The 27,896-nt window shown below is 38.2% G+C and overlaps 1 protein-coding gene across 7 annotated transcripts in view; it reads left to right on the plus strand.

The window, feature by feature from the left end:
* Positions 1 to 27,896, plus strand: part of gria4a (glutamate receptor, ionotropic, AMPA 4a) — a 178,385-nt gene that overhangs the window by 81,882 nt on the left and 68,607 nt on the right. For 6 of the 7 annotated variants that reach the window (XM_036150280.1, XM_036150278.1, XM_036150277.1 and 3 more), the window contains exons 6-10: positions 3,151 to 3,204; positions 7,314 to 7,472; positions 16,012 to 16,179; positions 17,630 to 17,734; positions 18,496 to 18,606. In XM_036150280.1, the coding sequence (XP_036006173.1) occupies positions 3,151 to 3,204; positions 7,314 to 7,472; positions 16,012 to 16,179; positions 17,630 to 17,734; positions 18,496 to 18,606 (597 nt within the window). Of the gene's footprint in view, positions 1 to 3,150; positions 3,205 to 7,313; positions 7,473 to 16,011; positions 16,180 to 17,629; positions 17,735 to 18,495; positions 18,607 to 26,503; positions 27,702 to 27,896 lie in introns of those variants that run through there. The other variant, XM_036150281.1, reaches the window with a different exon arrangement.

Genomic DNA, 27,896 nt, shown 5'->3' on the forward strand with positions numbered 1-27,896 from the left:
GACCAGCCGTGGATAACACATCTGTTGCACATTGTGCTCATGAAACTGTTGGTTTCAAAGAGAACAGGTGGGGGTAGGAGAGATGCAGACACCGGCAGCAGAAAGACACAGAATTTAACAACAGTTCTATAAATATGACCAGTTCTTCAGATTTGCTTCATTTGGAATTTTAATTGTTTGGATGTGAAAGCCTGAATAAGTAAAAAGTATGACAGAAATTAATGAAGTAGCATGGGCTGTACCATGGAGGGGGGGGGTAAACTGTCTGCCTGTTTAATTATTTAATCATTTACGATAGTAAAACGATTCAGGCTAATTTGACGTTCCTGTATTGCAGATAAATGTAATGCTTCTATTGTAAATGTATGTATCTTCTTTCTTTGTATCTACTCTGACCCTTTTATGTTCCACGTCAGTTCAACAGTTAATGAAATGCTTTTTTTTTTCAACTTTTATTTCTAAAAGTACCAAATATTTTACATTTTTAGCATGTACTTTACAAAATACCTAAATTACACACATAATTCCTGGTGGTGGTCAGTAATTAGACAAGACTGGACTAAAACCATGCCTGTCATTTTCAGAAATTATGCTGACATGAAAATATATGACATTGTAAATTATGAAATAAGTTTAAATTTACCCAATGACAGCAGGGAAGTTGATGTAGTTGCAATGATGTTACTTTGGGGGACAGGGGGTTGTATTGGCGAGATCCAATTTGGGATGACGCCCTTGTCAAGCAGCTCTCAGAATAAAGTTTTGAGAATAGAAACTGTCATGAACGAGAGACTGATTCAGGACCCAGTATTCAGCCAGACATGAGGGTGACAATAGGAAGAGTGAAACTAATTACCAGAATGGGTGGAGCTGATAAGGGGGGACAAAATGGCTGGAAGTAAACTGAAGCTGATTGGATGGTGACTGGTGAAGGGGAGTGACAGGATGACAAAAGAATGCTGGCAGGTGAACTGAATAAAGGCTGGTGACAGAAACGATCAGAGCAGGCAAGAAGAAACTGATAACATAAAACCAAGTACAAAATCAAACCACATTAAAACCCAAACCATTCAATTAACCAAAACTAATACATAACCTAAGCCAGAATTGATTACATGAAGAGTCACTAAACCAAGAATCACTAGACTAATCCACAACCAAAAACACCATAAAGACCAAACCTAAGACTACACAGAACATAAGCAAATAATAAACACCAGAGCTAATACTAAGACAGGAGAGTGAACTAATTAAACAGCAAACAAACCATAACAAAACCCAAATCAAGACAGAAACAATCTTACAATACTATATAATTACAGCATCCTGGCCAAAATTCTGTACTGTGTAGGAAAAGTCACCTTTAGGCCCAGTCCACACCAAGGTTTTGTCATGAAACCAACAACATTTTAAACTGTCACCAAGAGTGGAAAAGTTTGAAGCCGCCTCCCTTCTTCGTCTGGACATCCCTATCCACACAACCGGCTAAACTCTGGCGTGTTTGCACATGCGAGCCAACGTAGGCCGCGCCTCTTCTTTAGAACACATGCGCTAACACAAACAACAACAATGGTGGACTTCAGAGTTAGAGTACTTAAGAGACACAATTCAGTTTATTGTGGATTTTACACTAACACATTTTGCTAATCTACTGGTTTTGTGTAGACTGCCTTGTCGTTGGTCCCTCTTTTCTCTCTGTTTGTTCCTTTCGCCCTGCTCAACTTCCTCCTTCTTCCTTCTTTAATTATGTGGCAGCGTTAGCGCACCACTTACTTGTGTTGCATAGGTATTGCAACGCCTATTACAGCTCCTCCAGCTTGGTGCAGTTTCATCTTCACGCTCAAACATTTCTGTGTGGATAAAGTACTCGGCTCTGTCTGGGTGTGGCCTTAGTCAAGGGGTTCTTTTCATGCAAGCATTTATACAACAGTTAAGGAAGCATTTTGCTCCGTAACTTACATTACAAACTATATTTAGCAGGCTCAATAAAATGCTTTATTATGTAGAGATGAATCTAAAAAAATATGAATAAATAGAAAGATGTTACTTAGCTGTGTTTGATTTTATTAGCAAAATAATGGGCCCTTAGTTAACATTGACGCAGTGCGCCAAGGAGATCGCTCCTGTCAAGTAGATACTTGAACAATCCTGCTCCCTTCACCTCTGTAGGAAGATGAGCCTCTTTTGTAAATAGTTGTGTTTTACCGAGAATATTCAATGCTTTACTTTTGTCTTATTGAGTCAGAGCAGAGTTTTGTTTATTTGGTTGCACAATATTTCCATGTCATTATTCAATTAGATCATTTGAGTTACCCTACTTGATTAGACTTGCATTGATTGTGTTAACCAAAGTAAATATGTTGGTTAACTTTATCTTGCTGTGGTGTTTTTTTTTAAATAATTTTATGAATAAATTTGGCAATGTGTGCCCAAAAACGTCTCTTGTTCCTGGGCAGCAGTCTCCCTACCAGACAGTCAAATAGGCTGTTTTTTTCTTTTTTTTATTCGACTTAAGTGATGACTGAACAAACCGCACACTAAGTTTATGGATATCGAGACAGGGATATATGCACAAACACACAATCCCCTCACAGTCAGTCCTGCAGTACCGGCACTGGCAACCGTCCTTGCTCTGAGACAGAGACTGCTCTGTTTTTATGCCCCTGCCAGCTGCGATCTGTGCATGTGCACGCGTATGAGTGTGTGTGTCAGTATCTGCTGATATGTGTGGGCGAGAGGAGTAAAAAATGTGAACAGCTTATTAGTTAGATTTATGCTTCATATTAATAGAAATTTGCACTTGTCTTCTGTGGCAAAACGCCCCAAAGTTTTCCATTACTTTCTCCCTCTCTCAAAATCACATTTTGCAGTACTGGGTACTTTAAAGGCTAATAAGCAAAAAAGTTATATAGCTTTAATACAGAGTTTTTTTGTTTGTTTTTATGACTGAGTTGTACCATCAACCTCTGATTTTAGATTATTTTATAACACTGAATATAGCAATAAAATAATTGCAACATCAATAAGGAGTTAAAGGAGCACTAAATAGAGAAAGTATGATTTATATCTGATTGCCCTACCCCTGAACCTAATAACCAATGGTTTTCCAAATTAGAGAAGTAGTAATATTCCCTCTTTTCCTTTTTCCAGGCTGTCAGTGTGGGGAAACATGTTAAAGGATACCATTACATCATAGCAAACCTGGTAAGTATATCTTTTTTTGCTATAGCGAGACCACTATAGCTTTAGTCCACTATTGGTGTGCAGTTTTGATGGGCAGCTGCAAGATGGATCGTTTCTTGACAAGGTCAGACACCGGGACCCAGAACCAATCAAATTCAGTGTTGTTCTTTGTGCCACGTGTTTACAGCTTTGTCTTTTCCAGTTTCCTTTGTGAAACTCCAATCAGAGGTTTCTAATCATTGTTGTACATGTAGTAATATTTTTTTAAATAATTTATTTAGTTTTCTATCTTTTTTTATTGTGGATGCTCTAATCCACACAGTAATCCACACAGAGAGAACACATACTTTTTGAAGCTGAATATTTGACAACTCGTCTTCACTGAAATGAGAAAGGCCACTTAAATTGCTTACTTCTCTGACATGGAGTGTGCTTTTACGCATGTTTTTAAGCACATTTTCAACAGGGTTGAGGCTGAGGACCACTTTTCATATCAGAAAGGGTATGGTGCATTAAAATTGCTTGGTTTACTTCAATTTTGCTGGATTTTAAGTGTAGCCCATACATTTTCCACAGAGTTGAGGTTGGTGCTATTCTAGAAGTGTGTTGTTAGCCTGCTTTATTTAATCCAACACTTTTAAACAGTGTTGAGGATCTTTGTCATGTTTGAACAATTGCTTCCAAGTTTCAGCCAACTGACCTTAATTGTCACGTTCTGAGAAAAAGAGATTTCTGTGGAGATTCAAGAGCAATCCAGGAAACATTAAGGTTAAGCTCTGCCATGCCAGTGCTAAAGAATGAGAGGACAGAAGCCCATTCTCTAAATCTGACACCTTCAACTTAAATGAAATTCACAGCTGCTCACAAACCAATGTCTTCTGGAGAAAGGTTTTACAGTCAGACAGATTTTGAGTTGTTGAGCTAGTTGGCCACCGAGACAAGAAGTGTGTATGGACCAGTCAAGTCCAAAACCTGCAAACACTTTACTGTTAAGCAAGGTGGTGGTAGCATCTTGCTCACATTGGGTGAATGGTGAAAATGAACTACTTTTTTATTTTTCAACCACATCTGAAATCAGCAACTAGGTGGTTGAAAACAGATTATTCTCAACCTATTGTTATTTTTTCCCTGACGTGGTCATGTAAATGAGTGTCACACTTAATGACACAGCGCGTTTGCACCAACTTTTTAAAAACAGAAGAACAGAGAACAAAGACAGTGTTGTGGATGAATGCTGTGTAAACAAATTAAGCCGGTTTCCAGATGCCCAAGAATCCCACAATGCAGTGCGGTTGTTATGTCACCCTGTCAAGCCCATATTGTGTCAGAGTTTAGAGCACAGAGAAAACCCTACAGATTATTATTTTGGTTATATGTAATTATTGGGAAAAGGACAACCTCTAAAACTTTTTCAGGTACTCTTTAATACTAACTACCAGCCATCACCAGCCTTGTTTTTTGCAATAATTATTAGGTGTGGTCAAACCTAATATGGAAAAATACCCTACAAGAATTGAATAAAAAAATTACAAGGACCAGAATTACAGAAAGATAACTAGCAATCTGAGCTTTATCCTCTATAGATGAATACATTGTTAGTATGTTGGAACCTTATTTTTTGGGTGCATAGTAAGCAAGCTTTGATCTTAAACATGACTCAGAAGTGTGAATCACATAAGACCATTCCAGAAAAAAATTACTTAACACTAAATACGTTTTTTCCTATACTTTCACTTTTGGGATGATTTTATGTTGCCATCCTTACATATGAGCATCATACCTCGCTGAAGCTTAAAATCATCTAGCTGAAATCAATATATAAATATAGGTTAAATTTGTCCGTCCGTCCGTCCGTCGTCTTCCGCTTATCCGGGGTCGGGTCGCGGGGGTAGCAGCTTTAGTAGGGAGGCCCAGACGTCCCTCTCCCCAGCCACTTGGGCCAGCTCCTCAGGAGGAACCCCAAGGCGTTCCCAGGCCAGCCGGGAGACATAGTCCCTCCAGCGTGTCCTGGGTCTTCCCCTGGGCCTCCTCCCGGTGGGACGTGCCCGGAACACCTCACCAGGGAGGCGTCCAGGAGGCATCCTGACCAGATGCCCGAGCCACCTCAACTGGCTCCTCTCGACGTGGAGGAGCAGCGGCTCTACTCTGAGTCCTCCCCGGATGAAATTTGTTTCATACTAAATTTGGTCTCCTTTATTAATTCTCGCATTATCATATTGTACCTAAATTTTAAAACAAACATGTTTGGATTATTTTGAACAATAGTCAGAGGTTTTCTCATTCCTACTGTACTTTTTTCATAAAAAAATGTTTTCTGCGGGAATCGAAAGATGTGGTGTTGTTTTTTTCTCCAATTTTTGTTATGTTACTATTATTTTTGCATCTTGCCCCAGGTGTCTGGCACAGAGACATTAAGAAGATGAAGCGTTATGTCTTTAAAGCTGAATTAAAAGACTATATGTATTGCCTGAGGAGAGAACAAAAACAGACCTTTTTGGTGGGTTCAGATTAGACAAGAGAACAGATGTTAAAGGCAAGGCAGGTTTATTTATATAGCACTTTTCAGTAACAAGATGATTCAAAGTGCTATACATGAACAGGAAAAATTATAGACATAGAAAAAACAAAGGAATAAGCTAAATAAATCCTTAAAGGAACATTTGCCTTTTTTCCAGGCAAGCTGAGATCTCGTTAATGTCTTCTGCACTCATGGAGTTTTAAACCAGTGCCCAAAGTGCAACCCTCGGTCGTTTGTAGCACTCCAAATGATATTGAAATTTAAGAATGGTAGAAATTTGGCCCTCCAGCGCAGGAGATTGATGAAGCTGAAAACTTAACAAATGGAATATTTGTTGAGAAGGATAACGCTAAGTAAAAGTCCATCTTTCATTAACTAATCATTTTATTCCATGTGGTCCAAGGTCACAAATATTCATTGATGTTTACTGAAAAGCAGAATATGCATTATCCCTTAAACTGTTTAAATAGTAACCCACATACCATTGTTTTAGCTGGGATAAGACATAAAAAAATAGTACTGTCACGCTACAGCAAGAAGGTCCTGGGTTCTAATCCCAGCTCCTTCTACATGGAGTTTATATGTTCTCCTCGTGCTTGTGTGTGTGCTCACCTGGTACTCCACTTTGCTCCAACAATCTAAAGATATGACTGTTCGGTTAATTTATTACTTTAGTTACTGTGAGTCTCTGTCTTGCCCTGTAATGAACTAGCAACCTCTTCAGAGTGGGTCAAAAGATAATCTTGATAATATTAGCTTTCGAGTTTTGAGAAGGAGTTTGTCTTTTTTTTGTTTGTTTTTTCTTCAATGAGGTGTCTACTTCCCATTTTAGGCCAACATACTGGAGGAGAAATTGTGGCCTTACATTATGCTTTAAACTATTATCTAATTTCTCACTGCCAGAGATACTGTAAAGCTTATATTTTAGTATTTGAGGTTATCTCTGGCAAAAGTTTGCTATTATACCTTATTAAACTGTATTTCCCCTGAATGTGGAGTTTATCGTTGGTCTTTCTGCTTCCTTTTATGTAAATATGTAATATTCAGAGTTAAGGCCTTATTCTGTCTTATAAAAAAAAATAAAGTTTATTGCTTTTTATAGTCTTACCAAAAGCACTTATTTCTTCTGATTTTCTAGCTGGTATGCTTCCATTTCTCTTCGCTTGACAAGCTCGAAGCTGTCAGGAGCTATTGAAAACCCATATCGAGAAATAAAATATAACTTCAAACCTAATCCCTGAAATCTGTTGAACAGTATTTTTCTCTGTGACAGTGAAAGGGGGGCCTTTAAACATACTGAAGGCTAAATAGGCTTTCACAGCTTTTAGCCATTAGCATTCATCAACCCGGGATAATGCTTACATGTCTTTACACTCTGCCACTGTCTTTAGCTCTGTCCCAAATTGATTCACCACCTCTTCACAGCGAAGTGCCTCTCTGTATGCAGTCACACGTACAGCTGTGGAACTGATTCTTTGTTTATTGTATATAGAATAATCTTTCATGAAACGTGCAAAGAGTTTATGTAAAAGACTAAACTCATCATCATCTGATCTGGAAAGTTATTTTTTCTTCTTTTTTTGAGTCTTACCTTCTTATATTTTTCTCTCAGGGATTTAAGGACATCTCCCTGGAAAGATTCATGCATGGTGGCGCCAATGTGACAGGCTTCCAGCTGGTGGACTTCAGCAAAGCTATCGTCATAAAGCTCATGCAACGGTGGAACAAACTAGACCAGCGAGAATATCCTGGATCTGAAAGCCCACCTAAGGTAATTGGAGTTATATAAGATATAACGCTGTTGTCGAAGTTAGACACATTTGGAGAGCAGAAAGGCAAGCATTGATAGAAATAATGTTAATAAAGTCGGTCAATAACCCCATGCACTGATCTATCAAATAAAAGTCGCTATCTCATTACAGCATGTATGATTCTTTATCGTATAAAAAGGTTTTATTGGCAAACCTGTAGATAAGAAAATACTAAGAGTTTAAAAATGTACTCAGTTTGGAGTCGCACTGGACACTTTGGCCATGGTTATTACCTTTTTTGGGGAAATTTTGACTTAATATCAGAAATATTTAGTTGATAAACTTGATCTGAGTACAGCTCTCCCTAATGGCAACAGTACTTTATATTTCAATGAATTATCCTCAAACAGATAAATTGATACAACATATTTTTGTTTCTTTAAAAGGTGCATAGTGCAAGTTTCGAAGTTAAATATTCATTATTTTCTTTCCCATACATGCAATTAGTGGGCCTCTATTTACCAGAGTTGCCTCTACAGGCTGGATTAGTCAGTTCATGAGAAATTGATTTGGGCCGTATCCTCTGGGTGTATGCATGAGAGTGATGTGCTGCACACTCTCGTTCACCTGGCTACTTTGTTCAGTCTCTGCCATAATCAATGCATTAGTGAGAGAACACGGGCTAACTTCAATATTTATAGCTTTCTTACCTCAGAAGACATAATTTCTCTAAACACAAGACTTGTGCAGTTGCAGTGGCAGATGCTTTTCCTCTTTTCCCATATACGTGCACAACACTAGTGTCATTTCAACTTATCACCAGAGGGGGCAGATGTCTTGGAAAAACACTGAAAGTTACGCTATGCTCCTTTAAGCAGAAAAGACTTTCCCATGGAGGAAAGCACTTATTGACTGCTATGTGTCATAACCCGATTCAGGCTGTTTTGTAGGGATTATTTAACGACAAAAAGGTACAGCTAAGCCCAAAATATTCTATGTCCCTGGGTGGTTTAGATTTGATATTACTTTATTTGAACCAAGATGAATTGCTTTCAGTATGAAATGAGACAGGCATGTCTCAAAAAATTAGAAAATAACTTAAATGAATAGCACATTTAAAAAAGGTATTTCTCTATGTTTATTTACCTTATAATAAAAAGGCCAATGTTACAATTATTGGTGCTTCATTTCACCATCAGGCACCCATAACTCTAATGGTAGTATTGCCATTACTAGTAATCTCACTGTTGTGCATAGTTTTTGCAGCGGCGATTCCATTGTTTGTCAAAGCAAACATCAAACTTTAATGAGCCACTGCTGCACTGTGGGTGTGTTTCTCACACAGGCAGAATAAGTAGAATGTCCAAAGCTTGAAAGTTGTGTTTTGAGGTTTATATATCCAGTTCCCAAAGCATCAAAGAAAGATCGGTTTTCTAATGTGTTCCTGCTGCTTCTCTTGCTCTGGTTTAAAATAAAAATAAAAGTATAGGCCCACCGACTGCTGCTGGCCCTATACCAGTCCTTTTACCTTTTTAAATAGCCCCACAGGTCTTCCTGACTGACATACAAAACCAACATTAGAAGCAAAATATATTCAATAATAATTAGCCTACAAAATAAGCTTAGGTAAAACAACTAAATATAAAGTAACCCTAGTACAAATTTGAACTAAACTCTAAGTAATAAAGAATACATTGCTACAACACATTATTCACATTTTATTAATACCTTCCAAATAATAAATGGAAACATCTTTATTGGTACAGTGATAATCAAACTCTTATTTCAATTGCTGACCACCTGTTTGGATTGTCCCACTGGTATGTATTTTGAAGAATTATGTGATGAAAGGGTGGGGATGGTTTTAACTGTAGATGGATAGTATTGCCTCGGCGTCCATATTATTAAAGAATACAACATATAATACAATTTTTAGATTTTAATAGCCAACCCCAGCATGTGGAAGAAGTTAGATGCCGTGTATGTGATTTTTTGTCAAATTTGCTACAGGATGCAAAGGTTTCTTAATATTAATTATATAGCTTCACCAATCAAGCTCTTGTCCATTATTCTCATTTTTCTATCTGTATTCACCTTATCTCTGCATCAAACATCATGTTTAGTTTCCAAATTACCTCCCCCATATTAGTATTTCTATATTTAGACCTCCACAGCTCCCTCCTGTCTGTCCTTGTCTTTTTCCCATTCCTACTCCAACGCATATCACTGTTAGTGACCTGGGGCCTAGTGGAGATAAATATATTAAAAGAGAATATGTCCAATTACCCATTAAAGATACATCCTACTACAGCTTTTACTTACCTCTTCTCCAATGACGAACAAACAACCTGTAGTAACTATACTAATTAAGACTAATGCTGTGTATCATAAGATCCCATCACGCATTCATGTTGATATATTGTGTTTGGTATGTTATTGTTACCTGCTGGCTGTTCTTAATCAGCTAATCATCACTCTCATTTTCATTCAATTAATTATCATTAGCCAACGATGTCTGCACCACTTGCACTGTTGAAATAAAGCAATATTGAGTGCAATACTTTGTGAGGTAAACCAATTATGATTGATTGTAACAGAAAAAAAAACACAGTGATCAAATCTGAATGAACAAACTTCCAGAACCATAAACAGCTGTAAGAAAGGGACGTGCAAAGATTGTCTTTTCCAGGCCCGGCCACAAAAACTATTTCTCCAATTTTTTCTACAAATACAAACAAAATAAATTTGATTTAACACAAATAAGGGAGATCAGATCACTTCCGGTGACAACAGATGCATACAAATAGCCCCCTTTTAATTGTTGCTTTAAACCAAAACTCAGTTTGTCTTCATCCAAAACAGGTTGTTTCAGGCCCAGTTGATATGATAATGCCAGCACCTCTGTAACTTGTTTACTCTGTGGTTGAGACTTAGTTTGGGTCGACGTCTTTATGTCATCAAACAAACCGGTGGTGTCTTGAAATAGGATGTGTGTGTCTGAAGATTTTATTAAAATGTAATAAAAGTTATTTGTGCCTTGCAGGAAAATGTTAATAATGTCATAAAAGTCAGTCACAGTGCGTATAATCACATACAGCTTCTTTACAGACCCATCTCCTTTTTGCACACGCTTCATTTCTGCATATTAACACATTCTGAATAGGTTTATAGCCATCAAGTCTCCATTTTTATCCTCTCAGTGTGTAATTTTTTTCTAGACCCCAGTTTAAAGTTGCCCTGATTTTACTATAGCTCAGCGTCAGAGCAAGGTGGGCAAATGCATTGTAGGCAAACCCCTTGCCTACACTGTTTTCTACTTTTACTTAATTCCTATGTTTTTTGAAGAAGTGTGCCAACATCCTGCCAATCCAGGCTGTTTTTGTAGCCTGCAGCAGGTACAAATATGTGAACAACATGAGCATAATGGATCTATCTGCATATAACAATATAAACCCACGCATATTTGGTGCGGTTGTGTGCATGTTTGCTGACTTAAATCAAATCAACCAAATGAGATTTTAATGAAAACTTTTGCAAAACACAAACACAGACACAATAAAATCTAAATGCCACACATACATTTTCTTTAATATACACAAATTTGACCTATGGCATGGGCTTTATTTCAGATCATCACACCAATGCAGTTTATTCTTGTTAAAAACTGCAGAGAAATTATTTATTCAATTTCCCTTGGAAGTCCCAGTTGAAAAAAACAATTGCAAACCCCCTCGAATTTGAATAATAATTAAAAAAATAATAATAATAATAATAACAATTATTACTATTATTAACAACTCTGTTTTTGTTATGTATGTTTTTTTAATCACTCCAAACCTTAAAATTGAATGTGGCTGCCTCATACATAAATCTTAGAAACTGTTTATTTGAACTTATGAAGATTTATATCCCAATAAATAAATAAGTTATGCACAGAGTCACCTCTGAGTAAATGCTTTGGGTGTTTTTTTTAAAACGTATAAAGCCAGAAGTAATTGTTATTGGCTTGTTTTGCTGAATGCAGTTATTCTGGTCACCGATTACAAAAAATTCAATTCCCACTGGTTGATTGCTGCTAAAGCATAGTTAAAGCATTTTCTGATGTAAAATCCTTCCCATGTGAGATTTCTGACTTCTGAGTCAAATGAAATCAGACATAAACTTAACTGGTTAAATGTCGGCTTTTCTTCAAAGAAAATCTGCTGTTATTTTTTTCACCAGTGTAAAATACTTTGTGTTGATTGATTTAAGCTGAAAGCAGAGAGCTGACACAAGAGACATATTCTAGTCTAGTTTACTAGTTTTACTTTTATTTAAGCAAGAACTATTTTCTGCGTCCCAGAGGTGTTTGTGTCCTGCCACTAACAGAAAAAGCAAAGACTACAGTGAGCTACTTCACCCACTTTAGATGTTTTCTCTCCATAGTTGTCATTTGTCAGTCACTCTCTTGAGGTCTCCTTCAGTTTCAAACAGTACACATGAAAATAGGGCAGCATGGTTGTGCAGCCCTCCAAAGCACACATAGTGAGGTAAGAATCAAGGGCTGTCAGCTAGTAAGAGAAACTACCCACAGAGACACAGAGAGGATCTCAGCTGACTATGGTCTTTTCTCCCATTTTCATCTCTCCCCTTGTTTTCTCAGTGATGTGAAGGGAGCCTGCTGTGTGTTTGACTGCTTCTGTTTGTGTGGCACTGAGTCTGTGTGTGTTCTGGGTGTGCTGGGTTTTTTCGTCTAAATCTGTGTTACTGCTCCCAGCAGCCTTGTCTTTCTAGGTGACAATGTGGTTGATTAAAGTTCTTCCTGATTAGGTTATATTTCCTCATTGTTTTTTTTTATTTTATTTTCTGACTTAAAACATAGTGGTTTTAGTCTAATTGTAAGTACTTTAAGATCTATTTTCTACGACAAATGCATTTGTATTGAGACACATGGAGACAACAGCACTAAATAAAATCCATTACAACCAGTTACCTGTAGAAGTCTGCTAAATATCCTATATATCTACTTCTTTGAACCAACAGACTTATGAACAACAAGGAACACTGAGGATAGATGTTGAATAGAGTGGCACACCTGCAAATATACTAAGCCATGGCCATGCGGCTAAATAGACAGGCTGGGAAAGTAGAACAATAATCACCAGTGAGAGATCCACAGGTGTAAAGGTGTGAACACGACAACACTAAAGCCCATTTGGCCTGGCTCTACTTGGCTCCGCCCCACTTAGTGAACATTTCAAATACGGTTTTTCAGCCATCCTCCGGGGATGAGTTTCTTCAGCCCGGCTCAAGAATTGGGCCAATCAGAGCGGAATGGGGCCGAGATGTGACGAGAACACACTGCTGTTCACTGATTGGCCAAGGCCGAGGAGAGCCCAGAAGATTTTCTCTGAAGCAGCCCAGGGAAGAGTAAAACTGATAGTGACCACATTAATACTAAGGACCACCAGGATTGGAGTGGGTCAAACCAAAATATAATTTTACTATTTTACTATTACTATAACCACGCCTATAGGAAACAAAAGAAAAGAAAATGGATACTTCTATATGCAGACGGATGCACTGTATTTGACCCCGGGCTCACACTGAATACGGTCCAGATACGTTTGCGGCGCCGCAAGGAACCTAAATTGTAAAAAAATCAACGTGTCCACTCACATCAGCCACGTATGATGGTGGGGCCGATTACCAAAGCCGTGCATCACTGCAAAAAACTCTGCAAGAAGGACGTTTGATCGGATGCTGCAGCAGTTAACGGATCAAGCTTCCAAACTATACAAACCAAACAGGAAACGTTGGGCACAAGACAGGATACATTTCTGGTGAATTTCAAAACAAAATCAACGCACCAACTTACGCTAACTTGACTGATGTAAACAAAATGGTGACACAGAAACACAAGGAAACAGAGAAACTTTTGGAAGATGAAACAGGATATTTATGTGCACTGATAATGAGTTTGGCCCCCCAAAAAAACTAAAACTATAGCTGTTTTTTAATCATTTCAAATTCAATTCCATTTCAAAAGTATGTTGTATCAAATTTCAAAAATACTTTATAAATCCCAAAGGGAATTTAAATGCTGGTGTAATTCATGTTACAGGGGTTTCTGTATGTTGTAGATGGGGATGGCTGCAGGCAGGAAGGATCTTCTGTACCGGTCTATGAGGGAAAGCAATAGATAGGACCACGTGAACTTCTGTTCTCATGAGCGGTGGTCCCGCAGCCGAAAGCCGCCACTAGCCACTGTTTCCCTAGGAGCAGTGTGAGTGTGGGTTTGCTGCAAATCGGACCTGGATCAGGGCCGAAACCCACACCGTAGTCAGTGTGAGCCCAGGGGTAAATCTGTTCCACCTCCGATTTAGTGAAGCTTTCTTTCATTTTACACACACTGAAACTTATTAAGTTTTGTGTCTAAAGAGTGTTTGGTTCAAAAATTTGTTCACAGCCCCTGATCGAACCGCTCTCTGCCTTTACTCCCTACTGCTGCGGAGTGATAAAGAATGTCACTGTGGTCAAAAGTCTGCGGCTTTGCGCTTTAAAGTCCTTATCGTAGTTCCCACCATGGCAGAGGTAAAAATGCTCTCATAATTGCAGGAGATTAGATAGTCTTGTTTCCTCTCTCTGCTTCTGTCATGCTCTCCATACCTGTGCTGGCAGAGGGAAGCTGGACCTTATTTACTATAAGTTCATGTTGATCTGTGTTTCAGATATTTGTCCGGGTGGATTATTTTATATTTAAACAAAATATTAAAGACATTCTTGCAAGCACAATAATACAAACAGTATTAGAATTTTTTGTTTTATATATGTTTTTATTTTAATGATGCACTAACTTTTTTATTCTTTACCGTTTTTCTCAGATTTCTTTAAAGAGTTAATGTCACAAATTAATGCTTAATAGCGGCAGAGTGCACAACACTGACGGCTGGAGGTTGTGCTAAAGCCAGGAGGCGTTTTTTCTATCCATTCATTCTGTTCAAACGAAACAATTAAACACAAAAACAAACATTCTAAATGAATGGAAAGAAGAATAAAATGGCCCCTTTACCTAAAGCTATACATTTACAAAGAACTTAAATTACAAAAGCATCAACAACAACAACATAATATGCATCAAAATGTACATAACAAAAAAAAGATAATACAATTAAATATCTGTCCTCCAAAACTGAAAGACACATTTTACTTTCACCAACGCTCAGGCCTTAACAGGTTGAAAACCAACACAAGTAGAACAGAATAGCGTAGAGCTGAGCATAAAGGTGTGGGTGTGTGTGTATGTGTGTGGGGGGGGGGGGGATGGGGTAAAGGGGTTTAAGTCATCCCCAGTGGTCCCCAACCCTGGTTCTAAGGGCCCACTTTTCTTTTATGTTTTGGACATGTCTGTGCTGCAGCCCAACTGATTCAAATGGTTACACTACCTCCTTAGCATGCCATCAAGTGCTGCAAAAGCCTGTTGATCACCCATTCCTTTACATCAGTTGTGCAAAAGAAAGGAAACACCTAAAACATGTCAGACAGTAAGTTCTGAACACCATGGCTGGTGACCACTGATGTACACAACAATCTGTTCTTCCCGGGACAATAACAAAATGATAAAGCCACGAGGAATCCTAGTTAATGTCTGTCACAAGTCAAGGAGGGGAAGCATGTGGAGGAGGGTCCTCTGGTCAGTAAAGACCGAAACTGAATTTATTTTCCAGCATGCAAAATGTTACATGTGGGAGAAAACTGCAACTGGCCTTGAACACATCATTCCTATACTGAAGTATTGTAGTTGCAGCCTCCTACTAAGGGAGGCTTTTTTCAGCTAGGACAGAAAAAGGACTCAAGAGTTAATTGGATAACTGATGGAGCTCAAGAGAAGGCAGTCAAAAATAAAGTTAAAGGCTGCAAAACATTTCAACATTTCCGTCAAAAGGTTAATCTCTAAATGTGCAAAGCTGACTGAGACATCTCACCACAGACTTGCAGGTGTAATTGTAGCAAAATGTGGCTCTACAAAGTATTGAGTGGCAGAACACGTGTATCCCAAACTTTTCAAATTTAAAATTGCAACAAATTTTGAAAGTCAAATATCAGTTTCCTTCCAATTCACTATTATCTCCTGCTTTGTGTTGGTTTGTCACACAATCCAAACAAAATACATTGAGGTGTTGAGGTTGTGACATGACCAATGTGTAAAAAAACTTCAAAGGAACCTGACTTTTCACTAAGTCCCTGTAAGTTTACAGTGTCACTGAGTTATAGTTTAAAGTTTATTTACTATATTTGTAACATATAAGCTTATTTAAAGCTCCAACATTTAAAGTGATCTTATATTTACAGTGCTGTTAATTGATTTAGTGCTGTTAACTGTCAAATAAATGTCAAACGTCCTATGGACTGCTGCACTAATCAGTATTCTATGGGTCTCACTTAATGCCATTTTAAAAACTGAGCAAATGATATCTGTCTTTTTAACACTTAAATTAACTGAATTTACAGTGAACAAAGCCAACATAGAACATTTCAAATGACCTTTTCCTCCCCTCTTTGTTTCTCTGCATCCCACAGTATACTTCCTCTCTAACATATGATGGTGTTCTTGTAATGGCTGAGGCCTTTCGCACCCTTCGGCGTCAGAAAATCGACATCAGTCGGCGTGGCAATGCTGGGGACTGCCTTGCTAATCCAGCGGCTCCCTGGAACCAAGGGATAGATATGGAGCGAGCACTGAAACAGGTTGGGATAAGTTTAAAGTTGTGTGTTTTGGAAATAAATGAAAGTCAGACCTATGCCTCTTTACTTTTTTATATGCATGAATACCTTAATCTTCCTTTATCGGACACTTTCATGGCCTTCATAATCACCAGAAGATACTTCAGGTCTTAAAGGTTAAGACAAGCAGTAGATCTCGAGGAGCACTGCAAAAATGACGAAAAAGGAGAACGATGTGACACTTCATGTGATGGATTTTATGTGCATTGCTCCATTTAAAAGTCTAATCTGTGATAGTATCCAGCTGCTGGCTTGGAGCACAGCTGCAGCTGCTCTCCCTGGCTCTGATCCTGTAGCTGGAGCTAAGTGGTTTTTGTTCGGACTTTGGCTGCCACTGTGAATCAAACCACGCGCCATTAAAATGTGCCCAGTTCTTTTTATTCAAAGACCGCAGTTTTTCTGTGTAACGTGTGTTTCAAACATTTCCCTGGGATTCACAAATTCTGCAAACTGAAGCTATGTCATTGTAACAAGTCTACCCTTATAGCTGGCTAATGAATAGCTTATAGATATGTTATTAATTAATCTGTAAACACTTTATAACGCATTCATAAGTGTGTATTATGCATTAGTTAAGAGCAAGCAAGAGACAAAACTGACCAGTGTGAGCTTACAGGGTAGTAACTTAGTTTGAAATGTTTAATATGAGCAACATGAAATGTATAATTAAAAAAGTGTATAAAAAAAAAGCCCCACAGTTTTTTTTATTTAACTTTGGAAGAGAAATTTGCTCACATCATACCAAATTATCCACACAACAGTGGACCTTCTGCTCTTTTCCACACATTCATTCTTTGTTGCTCGCCAGACAGATGTGGAGGGCTTCCTGCTCGAAAGCTAGATCAATGTCACATCTCAGAAAGAAATGCAGAGCTGCAATTATAGCCTCATTGACTTTTAGCCAACAGAATATGTTTATGTCTGTGGCGGTAGGACAGGAATGATTGTTTTCTTGCTATTCACCCCCAAACGACTGGTTTGCATGTTGATGGGTGGTTGTTATGAAGTAACTCCAAGTTGCTGCTCTGCAGTTCTCCAACTGAGAGCTCTCCCTTTATGTCTCATCCTCGCTGTGTTTCAGGGTGAACATGGGTCTCCTCGTCCAGCCTCAAAGTTCCAGTTATTTTGAACTTTCTAATTAGTGCAGTGACAGTGAATAAGGGCAAGTTTACTTAGTTTAGTTTCATTATGAAGGAAAGTGTTTAAGTCAAGAACATCACACTTGCTGCTGTTGGTTGGCATGTTCTCATGTCCTACCCATTTTGAGATTAAATCCATACTTGTACTTAAATTAAAGGTTGGATTTTTCTTTTTTTAATTTCTAAAGAAAGATTATATGTAGCAAATTATGTATTTTCTCAGTTAACAATTTATCTTCAGCAGTACTAACCGTTATTTCTGCCTCTAAATGTAGGTGCGTATTCAAGGCCTTACTGGAAATATTCAGTTTGATCACTATGGTCGGAGGGTCAATTATACCATGGATGTGTTTGAACTAAAGAGCAATGGACCACGAAAGGTAAGTTCCCATTTTATGGCCTAGGAAGTAAAGTTTAAAACAATTAAATGGATTGTTTATTCAGTGTGAAGATACCTTCCTTGTAGACATACATATTATGGATGACCGTATTAGGGTTTGCTCAAAAACTGTGTAAAAAGACTAAAGGACCTTTTTAAGGGAAATGTGATAAAAGGAAGTTCATTTTTTCCCTAGTTATGTTCTGCAGAATTCAATGCACCATAGTATTTTATTCTAATAGTTCTTCATGATTACCTATTTTATTGTAAATGTACTGTAATTCTAATCATTTAACCATTCGTTGCAGCCAGTACTTCATAAGCGCACGTTTATACCTCGCAGTCAACCAAGGAATATAAAATTCTACAATTTCCTAAGTAATAAAAATCTGAGCAATACTTGTCTTCATTGTGGCAGAAAGTAGGAGGAAAGTACTGCAGATGGCAGTGCCTATGAATTATCTTTATTAAAACACACACACACACGCACACGTAAAAGATTAAAAAAACAAAATTACACAATATTGAAGTAACCTAATTATCCCTTTGGTGGCAATGTTCGTGTAATGGAAACTTTTGGATCACTTTCAATATCATGTATTGCTCTAAAGGGAAATTTACAGTAGAAAATCAAACAGCTAGATTTTTGTAGTTACATTTCCTTTTCTCCATCTCTATTTGGTTTATTTTACATTTGTAACTGCTTTGTTTGTTTTTTCAATCAATTTGTATAAGAATTGTGCTCACCTTTGGCTTCCTCAGATTGGCTACTGGAATGACATCGACAAACTTGTGCTGGTACAGGATGGAAATGGTCTTTCTAATGACAGCTCAGGGATGGAGAACCGGACGGTTGTTGTGACAACAATCATGGTAACGTACCCTGCCGCTGCTTTGTATTCCACACAGACTTGTTAATGTTTCACATTTTGAGGAAGGTGGCATCCTGCGATGACAAACAGCTGTTGAAAACCCACAACATAGGTTTTCCAGCTGCTTAACTCACTTTATGTAAAGGCCGTTAATGTTTTTTCATGGAGATAATAAGCTAAAAATGGAAGAGCAGAACTCATTTGCAGACCTGGAAAGATATGTGGTTTGCAAAATAAACAAAAGGCAATTTTTTTTATTTTAAATGACTTGACATTGCAGTGACCTTTGATTGCATGATCCTTTGCAGTTCATGCCACATTTAACCAATAACTTTACCTTTTTTGTACAATAACTGCCAACTAATGGTTTCTAAACTTCACAATGTGACAATGAGACGTTCAAATGGAGAACGGCAGAACTACATGATGGTTGTGTGAGACAAAGTTCATCAGCACTGATCCTAGTCAAGCTGTCAGGTTTGAAGAGTTTCTCCACAATAGACATGTGAAATTGAGGAGAAAAGTGGGAAGCAGTTTAATAACTGCTTCATTACTGCAAAAGTAAAATAAGATTATAGAATATTTGTGTGCTCTCTGGACAAAAAAAAACCCTCCAGCATAACAACAGAGCTATTAATAAAATAGTAATATTGTTTAACAATTAATGTATTCTCGCATGGCACGCTGTTTCTGAATGGGTGTGATGGTGCCTTAGAGGGATAGAAGGTGTGTTTTTTTAGCATGAAATCCCAAGAAGATCCTAACTTTTGCTGTCTCGGATTTATGCTTATTTAATTACACTATTCAACGAGTTTTCAGTAAGTTTTAGTTAGAAAATAATTGTGGGTCTGTTTCTTTAAATATGGGATTCACTGCACCAGACACTGGAAGATACCTGGTTGAGTTTAGCAATCCCACCTTAACAGTACAATGTCGTACCCAGTTTGCTGCTGTGTGTTGCCTGATTTACAGTGATGCCAGGGATATAGCACTTTTTAATACCTAACAAGCTGTTCACATTAATTTACTTTTCTTCTCCGTGGCTGTATGACTATGCAGATCAAAATGAAATCACATGACTTTTATTTCCAAAACAGCCTCTGTTGCCCTCGGATAGTTGGGCTAGATCACTTTAAAGATGAAGGAGAGAGAGACAAAGATGTTTTTGTTTTTTTTACCGTCCATGGTAGCTGTGCGAGTTTAAAGAAGCATAATAAAAGTTAACAGACTGTAATGGACTGCCGACCCGTCCAGAGTGTACCCCGAATCTTGCCAAATGGCCAGCGGAGATACAGTAAGCACCTTCCCCATCAGTGCATGAAAGTAAATGGAGACCAAAGTTCATCAAACTACAAGGAGTGATCAGATTTGTTAGGTAAAAATAAGGGAGCAATAATACATGTTTATTTCTTCTCTTTTAAATGGGTAGTAGTTACTCCACACAATTGTTCAGCAGCCTGTGATCTCCATAGCACAAGTTTAAGATGTTTGAAAAATCTTCAGTATGAAAAGTATATGGGCAATTTAAGACTTGCTTTATCTCTTTCTTTCTCAGGCATTTTTAGTACTGTCAGCTGTTTAGGAGCCATGATCTGCAGCTGAGACAGGGCTTTATGACAATGGGCCGTGTGTGTTGCTCCAGGGAGCCCTTTAAACTTTAGTTGTGCAGCAGTTTGAGATTCCCATTGCGAAATTAGGCAAAGCAGGCCAAAAAATAAAACCAAGCCCTGTCAATGTTTCCCAGTAGGTCTGGTGTTTTTGTCTTTCAAAGCTATGATCATCATTCTAAAAGTTCCAGCTTTGTTTTTGTAAGTTCAAACAATATTGCCCCAGAAACTATAGGCACATGTCAACGTGAAACTTAGTAAATTCCAATCTGGCTTTTTTGTGATTTTCAGTGTATGCTATAGCCCTCTCGGATCTTCTTTAATGGCGCACATTATGGTTAAAGATGCGACAGATTTTGCTATTAGAAGTCATGTACCTTGAACTTGGGCTTAAGTTTGAATGGTTTTGGATGGCTTCCTAGGCTCTTGCTATCTTCCTTTTGATGAGTCTGATCCACCTTGGGTTTAATTTCCCTCTGCCCCCCATTTCTTGGGAAGTTGGCTACAGTCTATTGAACCCTATAGTATTTAAATATGCTGGCAGCACATTAACATGAAGCTGATTGAAGATGGCCTTGTAGCTTTTACCCTTAACATGATCATCTGTAATCTTCATTAAGACCTCTATATAAACGTGCCACCTTTGCCTGCTCTGGTCCACGTTCAGTGTGGTGCATACCTGAACACCAAACTACACTGAAAGATGTTTATTTCCTATAAATAAGCAGAGTTGCTGACATTAGGTTAAACACATGGCTTTGACTTTAATGAATGAATTAGGATTCTGTTTTGGGACACCAACAAAACAGTTGATGCTTTAACAAAGATCATCACAACATCACAAAAATGCCCCCCAGTAATCAGCTTTCAATTAAATGTCTATGGCAGCAAAACCCAAGTGATTAAAAGAAGGCTAAGCCAACAGAAATACCAGCGGCAAGAGAAAACTGGAAGACGGAGAAACTAATCTGAGTTGCACAACAACAATTGAAGTTTGTGTCTCCATGATCAGACAGGGCCAGAGATAAAAGTTGTGCAAAAAGTCCCCTAAAGCCGTTCATTTGGAAATAAAATCTTGAGCCTAAGTCAGTGGTTCATGGTCTATTAGTCTGACAGATGCACAAACCGCAGATTTAGCCCTCTCCCAACAAAGATGATCTATGACATACATCAAGCAGAGTCACATATTTTCTTGGAAAATCATGTAGTTAGACTGCTGCTATAGCCGATGTGTGGCAGTTGTCCTGCTTTGCCCAGAACATCAGTCGTTTTACCGCTGTCTCTTTCCAACAACCCCTCCCCATCTTCTCAGGGCTAGACTCTAATAGTGGGCACATTAACACCTGTAACTTGCTTTTCATTTTTGGCTGATATGCTTGTGACCAGCGCCAAGCATATTCTATCATGCAGTTTGAAAGGAGTTACTATCATATTAAAAGTGTGATCGATTGTTTGATTGATTTTAAGGTTGCTGAGTGTAACATGTCCAACTCCTTAAGCATTTCTTTTATTTTCATATGTGCCCGGGTAAAGGAAGCTTGGCTATTAATAGCCAGGTGTAAAATGCAGGTAGGCAAAGCATACGAGGAACACAAAGACCAGTGAGTAGAATGACATACAGGAAAATCAGCGCAAATCAAAGGCAGGAAATCCCAAAGTCAAACTAGGACTGGTAAAGATAAAAAAGGATATTAATCCTTTGAAACTGAAAACAGGACCAGGCTTGCAAGATACTGTGGTGGTGGACTAATGAAGGCAAGGCAAAGCAAGTTTATTTATAAAGCGCATTTCAGTAACAAGACAATTCAAGGCAAATCTCAAGCATTTTCACGCCAATATCAAACAACACTAATGCAAGATAAACTGATTAAGAAGGAAGTTTACTTATACTCACAGAGGCTCCAGCAGATCCTAGGAGATTTATTTCTCCAGAAAAGCTAAAAAAAAGCCATCTTTCCAAAGGAGGAGTCATTTAAACAACTATTATTGTGCTCAACCTGAAGAGGACCTCACCTTAAAGGGCAGCGGGCTACATGAGAGGGTTTGGGTGACACTGTAAATTGTTCAGATAAAACTGATTTTGTGTCTGAGCCTTCAAATTCTTTTATGACCAATCTAGACACGTCTGTCACTATGAAGGACACAGCTATAGATGGAAGGTGATAATAATTTATCACGCGTAAAGACAGACACTTAAATAAATCAACGCTTCTAACAGAAACAATGCCTTGCTAAGGAAGTAATACTGTTGCATAACTATTTCAGAAAATTAATGTAACTTACACCAAATGCCAAAACACTAACAGAAAACATGAGAACACGTGTAGTTTTTGTCAAGATCAAATATATACAATCATTTCAAACTTGTAGTACCTTGAATTGTTTAACATTTTCTCATGTTGCAACCCCATAGCTCGATGTATTTTAGTGGGATTTTATGTGATAATACCAACCCAGCTGTAAAGTAAAAAGTAAAGGACACATGGTTTTCAAATTTAAAACGAATCTGAACAAGTGTGGCATGAATTTGAACAGAAGTCACCTGCTTATTAAGTAGCATTTTTGTTTAATGTATTCTCAGTTTGAATACAGCCGTTCTGTAAATAGCTCAAGGTTAGTTGGACCAAACAGTATCATAAAGACCGAGGAACACAAAGACCATGCTCTGACCCAAACCAAAAGTGATTACCTGGATTTAACTATACACTATAGCCCCTTTCAGCCCCTAATGTTCCATTAGTTACATGCTTTTATTACACTTCATGACCAACTGGGTGGTCCTGGGTGAATTTTACCCACCGAAATCTTGCTCCTGATTCAGCTTGGTGGATCAGGGATATAATTTGGGTATATTATGGGATTGCAGAAATTATGTATGATGTGGCACCGAGCAAAGACGGTAGCGGCAGCAGTTCAGTCTGCATCTGTACAAGGAGTGGAGACAACATACTCTGTCCGTCTAATCCAAGGAAAAAGGTTGATCATCTGATGAAATGAGCTCAGGGTGATGCACAACAACTTAGTTTGTATTTAAATCACATGAATACATTTGAACACCTGTTTGATTACACTGTCACAGAAACCTGAGCAGAAAGCACCAGGCTCCATAATTTCAGCAGATTACATTTTACGATGTGAAAGGAAAAATGTATCCTCTATGCAGTGGGTTGCTTTTTATTGCGGAACTAGGATGTTAGTAGATCTTATGTGGGACGGCGAGTTAACTCTGCACATCAATCCTATGGCAAAACATGGTAGTGGCAGCATCATTATGTGGGGATGATTTTCTTCAGCAGGAACTGGGAACTGGTTGAGGTGGCTAAATACAACTCCAGCCTGGAAGGAACAGCACTTAACTTACAGCCAGAACCTCAGTGAAATGGTCTACTACACAAAGCATGTTCATGTGGTGGCCCAGTTGTTCTCCAGGCTGAATTCATATTGAAAATCTCTGGCAAAACTTCAATATTGATTTTCACGGATCTTTCCAATGTAATCTGACTGAGCTTGAGTTGCATTACAAAAAAAAAAGAAAGAATATATATTTTTTTGTTTTTAGGTTAAGGCTGCACAATATGTCACAAACGTATGGTTATTGCAATATTAATGTACGCAGTGTGCATATCGCTAAGAACTGCTTGGACTGCGGTGGATAATTGATAACGCAAGTGCAATGGGTTTAGGCTGTTTATCTCTATAATGCATTGTGATGCATTAAGCGATTTAGTTGGGTGACAAGGTGTTTGCTTTTACCCATAAACAGAAAGCCATTCATCCATTCAATTATATTGCTTGTTTTATTTATCCCGGGCCTGTGTAGTTGTCATGCACATGTACAAAGCTGGTGGAGTAGGCTTCCAATCGTCTGTGGCCAAATAATTTGCAGCAGTAATTTCAGCAAGGTGGCATTGCTAAGTAGTAAATCAAGTGAATGAGGGTTATTAAATACATAAGCAAGCCACACTTTTAAGTTATTTTATTTTTTTGCGGTTTTATTTATCTATTTATTTCCAAAAATTTACAAAATGTCTTGTTTTCCTTCAATTCACAAAAGCACACTTCACTGTGCTGATCCAAATAACATATGTTGATGTCTATTGTTGTAACTGGCAGAAAATGGACAAGTTCAAAGAGTATGACACGTTTTACACGGCACTTTGCTTTAAATCTGACAGCCATTCAATCTGAATTTTATCTCCTTCTGTTACACGTTAGGACAAAGCAGTGCCTAAAATTCACATGAAGAAGTACCGTGGTGGGAGCTGCATGGAGACTTGTTAACAGCAATTAAAAAAAAAAAAAAACGGATTGGTAATGATGAGTTATACGAGCTGGAAAGGGCTGCCAGACCACAGCCAGGAGGAGGTGGCACTTGTTCAGTTGGAAGATCGAGCTAATGTCTCATTAGAAGGCAAATATAAAACTGACCTTAGATCACCATTTAGAAATGACCTCCGTCCAGTCTGTTCTAATGACTTTCCCATAGACACAGCTCTTCAACTCAGTTTAATTATTCCCCTTCCTTCTATAAACAAAAATAAAGGAGGACTAATTGTTGAGATGTGCGGACATCCACTGCTTACATTTGATTTCACTTGACCCATCTGCAGTCTTTTTTATAGTGGCCGCTCTCTTCCTGTAAATGCAATCAGTCTCGACTCAATTAGGCATGCAAAATGATGCAAGTGAAAGCAACTCAGAAGACTAATTTTAGCGCAGAGATAAAACAACCTACAGCTGCTTGAACTGTGCTATTTGCGAATATTGTTTGAAGATCCTTTTCTTTCATCTAGGATAATTACAAATGTGACCAAAATGTCTGTACTTTCAATTTCTGCAACTACTCGTAAATGGACACCTGTACAAAGATAGTGAGTCGATGAGTCTTCAATGCCTCTGTTGGTCAGCAAAGGTATGAACCTGTCAAAGATACACAGTAGAAAACTAGCCCACATGCTGCTGGGTCAAGTAACTGGCAAAAGTATTACCTTTTGTAATTTTTGTCAAATTACAACCACAGATGTAATGTATGTTTTGCTGTGATACTATGCAATAAAATAGCTAAAAAAAGCACATAATTGTGAAAGGGAGCCAAAATGAAACACAGTTTCAAAACATTCATCTCTCAATCTTCCCATTAACTGTGACCATCTTCGTTGTCCCTGTTCTCAACATATAATCTTTTGCATTTGGGCCTCATCTGAACAGAGCATCTTCTTGCACATGTTTGTGCTACGTGACTTTTGTCAAACTACAACTTCTGATGGCCTCATTTAACAACAGCTTTCCTCTACCCATAAATGCTAGATTTGTGTGCACGACTAATAGCTGTCCTGTCAAGTGTCTTCGTCTGGAGCGGTGGATGTCTTCAGCTCCTCCAGAGTTACCACGGGCCTCTTGGTTGCTTTTCTGATCGATACTCTGTGTTGCTGTTCTATCAGTTTCAGTCGCTGATCATGTCCTGGAGGTTTGCAGCTCTGCCATTCTCTTTCAGTGGTTTTGATACCTTTATTCCTGCCTGACTTGACTGTGTGTTGTGGGCCTTGGTCGCTATGATGAGGTTTCTTCACAAATGTTTTCTCATAAACCTCCGAGGCATTCCCAGAACAGCTGGATTTTACTGGGGGATTAGCACGCGTGTGGACTCTATTTACTATTCAAGTGACTTTTGAAGGTGATTGGTTGTGCAGGGTAGAGGGTAGAAGAGTAAAGGGGACTGAATAGAAATGCAAGCCACACTCTTCAGATTTTATTTGTAAAAAAAAAAAAAAAAAAAATTAAATCCATGTTTGCTTTTACTTCCACTTCACAGCTGTGTGCTACCATGTCTTGGTCTGTCACAAGAAATCCCAGTCAAATACTTTAAAAAGTTGTAATGTGGCATAATGTGATATAGTTCAACGGTTAATATTTTTGCAAGACACTGTGTGCCCATAAATGGAATAAGCAAAGTAAACGTAAAGTGGAGTGATTTGAAATTTGTTGGATATGTATGTGATTATTGCTGTTTTATCAGTGTTTCCATGGCTGTTGAGATCTTTTGCATTTTTGAAAGAGGGTGTGTGGCAGTTCTGTTTGCAAGGTTTGTTTCCTCTATATTGCTGTCCCACATCTGTCTTCTACTTCTATTTTTTTCTCCCATCTGTGCAGTTTTCTCTTCTAGTCATCTCTTCCAACTCCCACACCCCCTTGTTTATGCTTCCATGCTTATACCCCCCATCATATTTCTCTGTGGATGACCTCAGCAGGCCTTGACTAACAATTAGCTCAGCCACCTCCTCCTCTTTGCAGCCTCTGATGATGAGGAAGCCTCTGCTGCGACACTGATCCCGAGTCTGCAGACAAAGCACGGGAATGAAACACAGAGCCTCGGCAAAGACCCAACAGCCAGACTGATACTGAACCTGTACAGGGACTGCTGTTTTTTGTTGTGTTTCATTGTATGTTGTTTTTAATGGTTTTGTCTGGAGTCAATGTTTTGCTTTGACTGGGTTTGCACTGGCGCAGGACAAACATAAAAAGCAAAACCACGGGAGTCGCCTGGGTTGTGTTGTTTTACCTTCCTATCACGAGAAAAGCCTGAGCTGGACGACAACTGACCAAGAATTTCTGTAGCCCCTGTTAAGGTTTGGCATTTAGCTGCACAATGTCATCTAACTGTAGAGCGTTACATGACATTAATGATATTTAACATTTCAGTTTCTTTGCCTGGGGTTTTTAGGCCTAGGCATTTACGAATTACATTATCTATTTCGCCACAGAGCAAAATATAACAAATGCATATCAGAAAAAGTGTTTTATTATGCTTTATTCCAAGAGAGAGTGTTTACAGGACTCAGTGTCCGTCCTGCTGTCTGCATCCTTGACCTTGTGATGCAACTCTCCGTCCATCTTCATTTTTCTGCTCTGTCACTCTGTAAATCTACTCAGTCATGCCTGCTCAGTCAACTTGCCTCTTCTGTTTTGAGCTTCCCTGCAGACAAGGTTGAAATAGACGCACCAAAGTGGAAGAAAGAAAACAGAAAGTTTATGATAAAATGAAGGTGTTTGACCAAACGGGAAAATAAACTAAATGTTAAAAAAAAATAAACCATGATTTCTGTATCAACGTGCAGTTGTTATCTCCTTGATGATAATGGACATTGTTTTAAATGTTGCTTTCAGTTAGAAGTCATGTATTTTCCTACATTTGACTACATATTCTGTTGTTTTATGTTTCCCAGTCATAGATGTATACCAACATATGCATTTACTTTTTGTTCAACATTCATGAATCAAGTGAATGAGATAGCAAAACCAAGTATCTTAAAACTTGGAGCGTACATCATGGATGGCAAGGAAATTGTACAGTTTTCCTTTTGCTTTTTTTTTTCCAAGGATAATGATGTTTGTTTTTAATCTAAATACAGTCCAGCAAATAATAATAATAAATTGCAGTATGTGATACTGTACTAAAACCATAGTATTAAAGTGTAATAATGCATTGCTTGATGATGTATTGCTGCACTAAAGATGAAACTTGCTTGCTGCCCCAAGTAATTTACACTTATTGGGTCTCATTCATCAAAAAATGTACTTTATCATTGCACAGTAAGAATCGTAAAACAAGTTCCAAATACCGGTATGTTTCATGATACTATGCATATACTGACTAATCACAGCGAACAGCGGGTGGCTATTAGCA

This window comes from Fundulus heteroclitus, chromosome 18 (genome assembly GCF_011125445.2).
Source record: "Fundulus heteroclitus isolate FHET01 chromosome 18, MU-UCD_Fhet_4.1, whole genome shotgun sequence".
Taxonomy (NCBI): Eukaryota; Metazoa; Chordata; class Actinopteri; order Cyprinodontiformes; family Fundulidae; genus Fundulus; species Fundulus heteroclitus.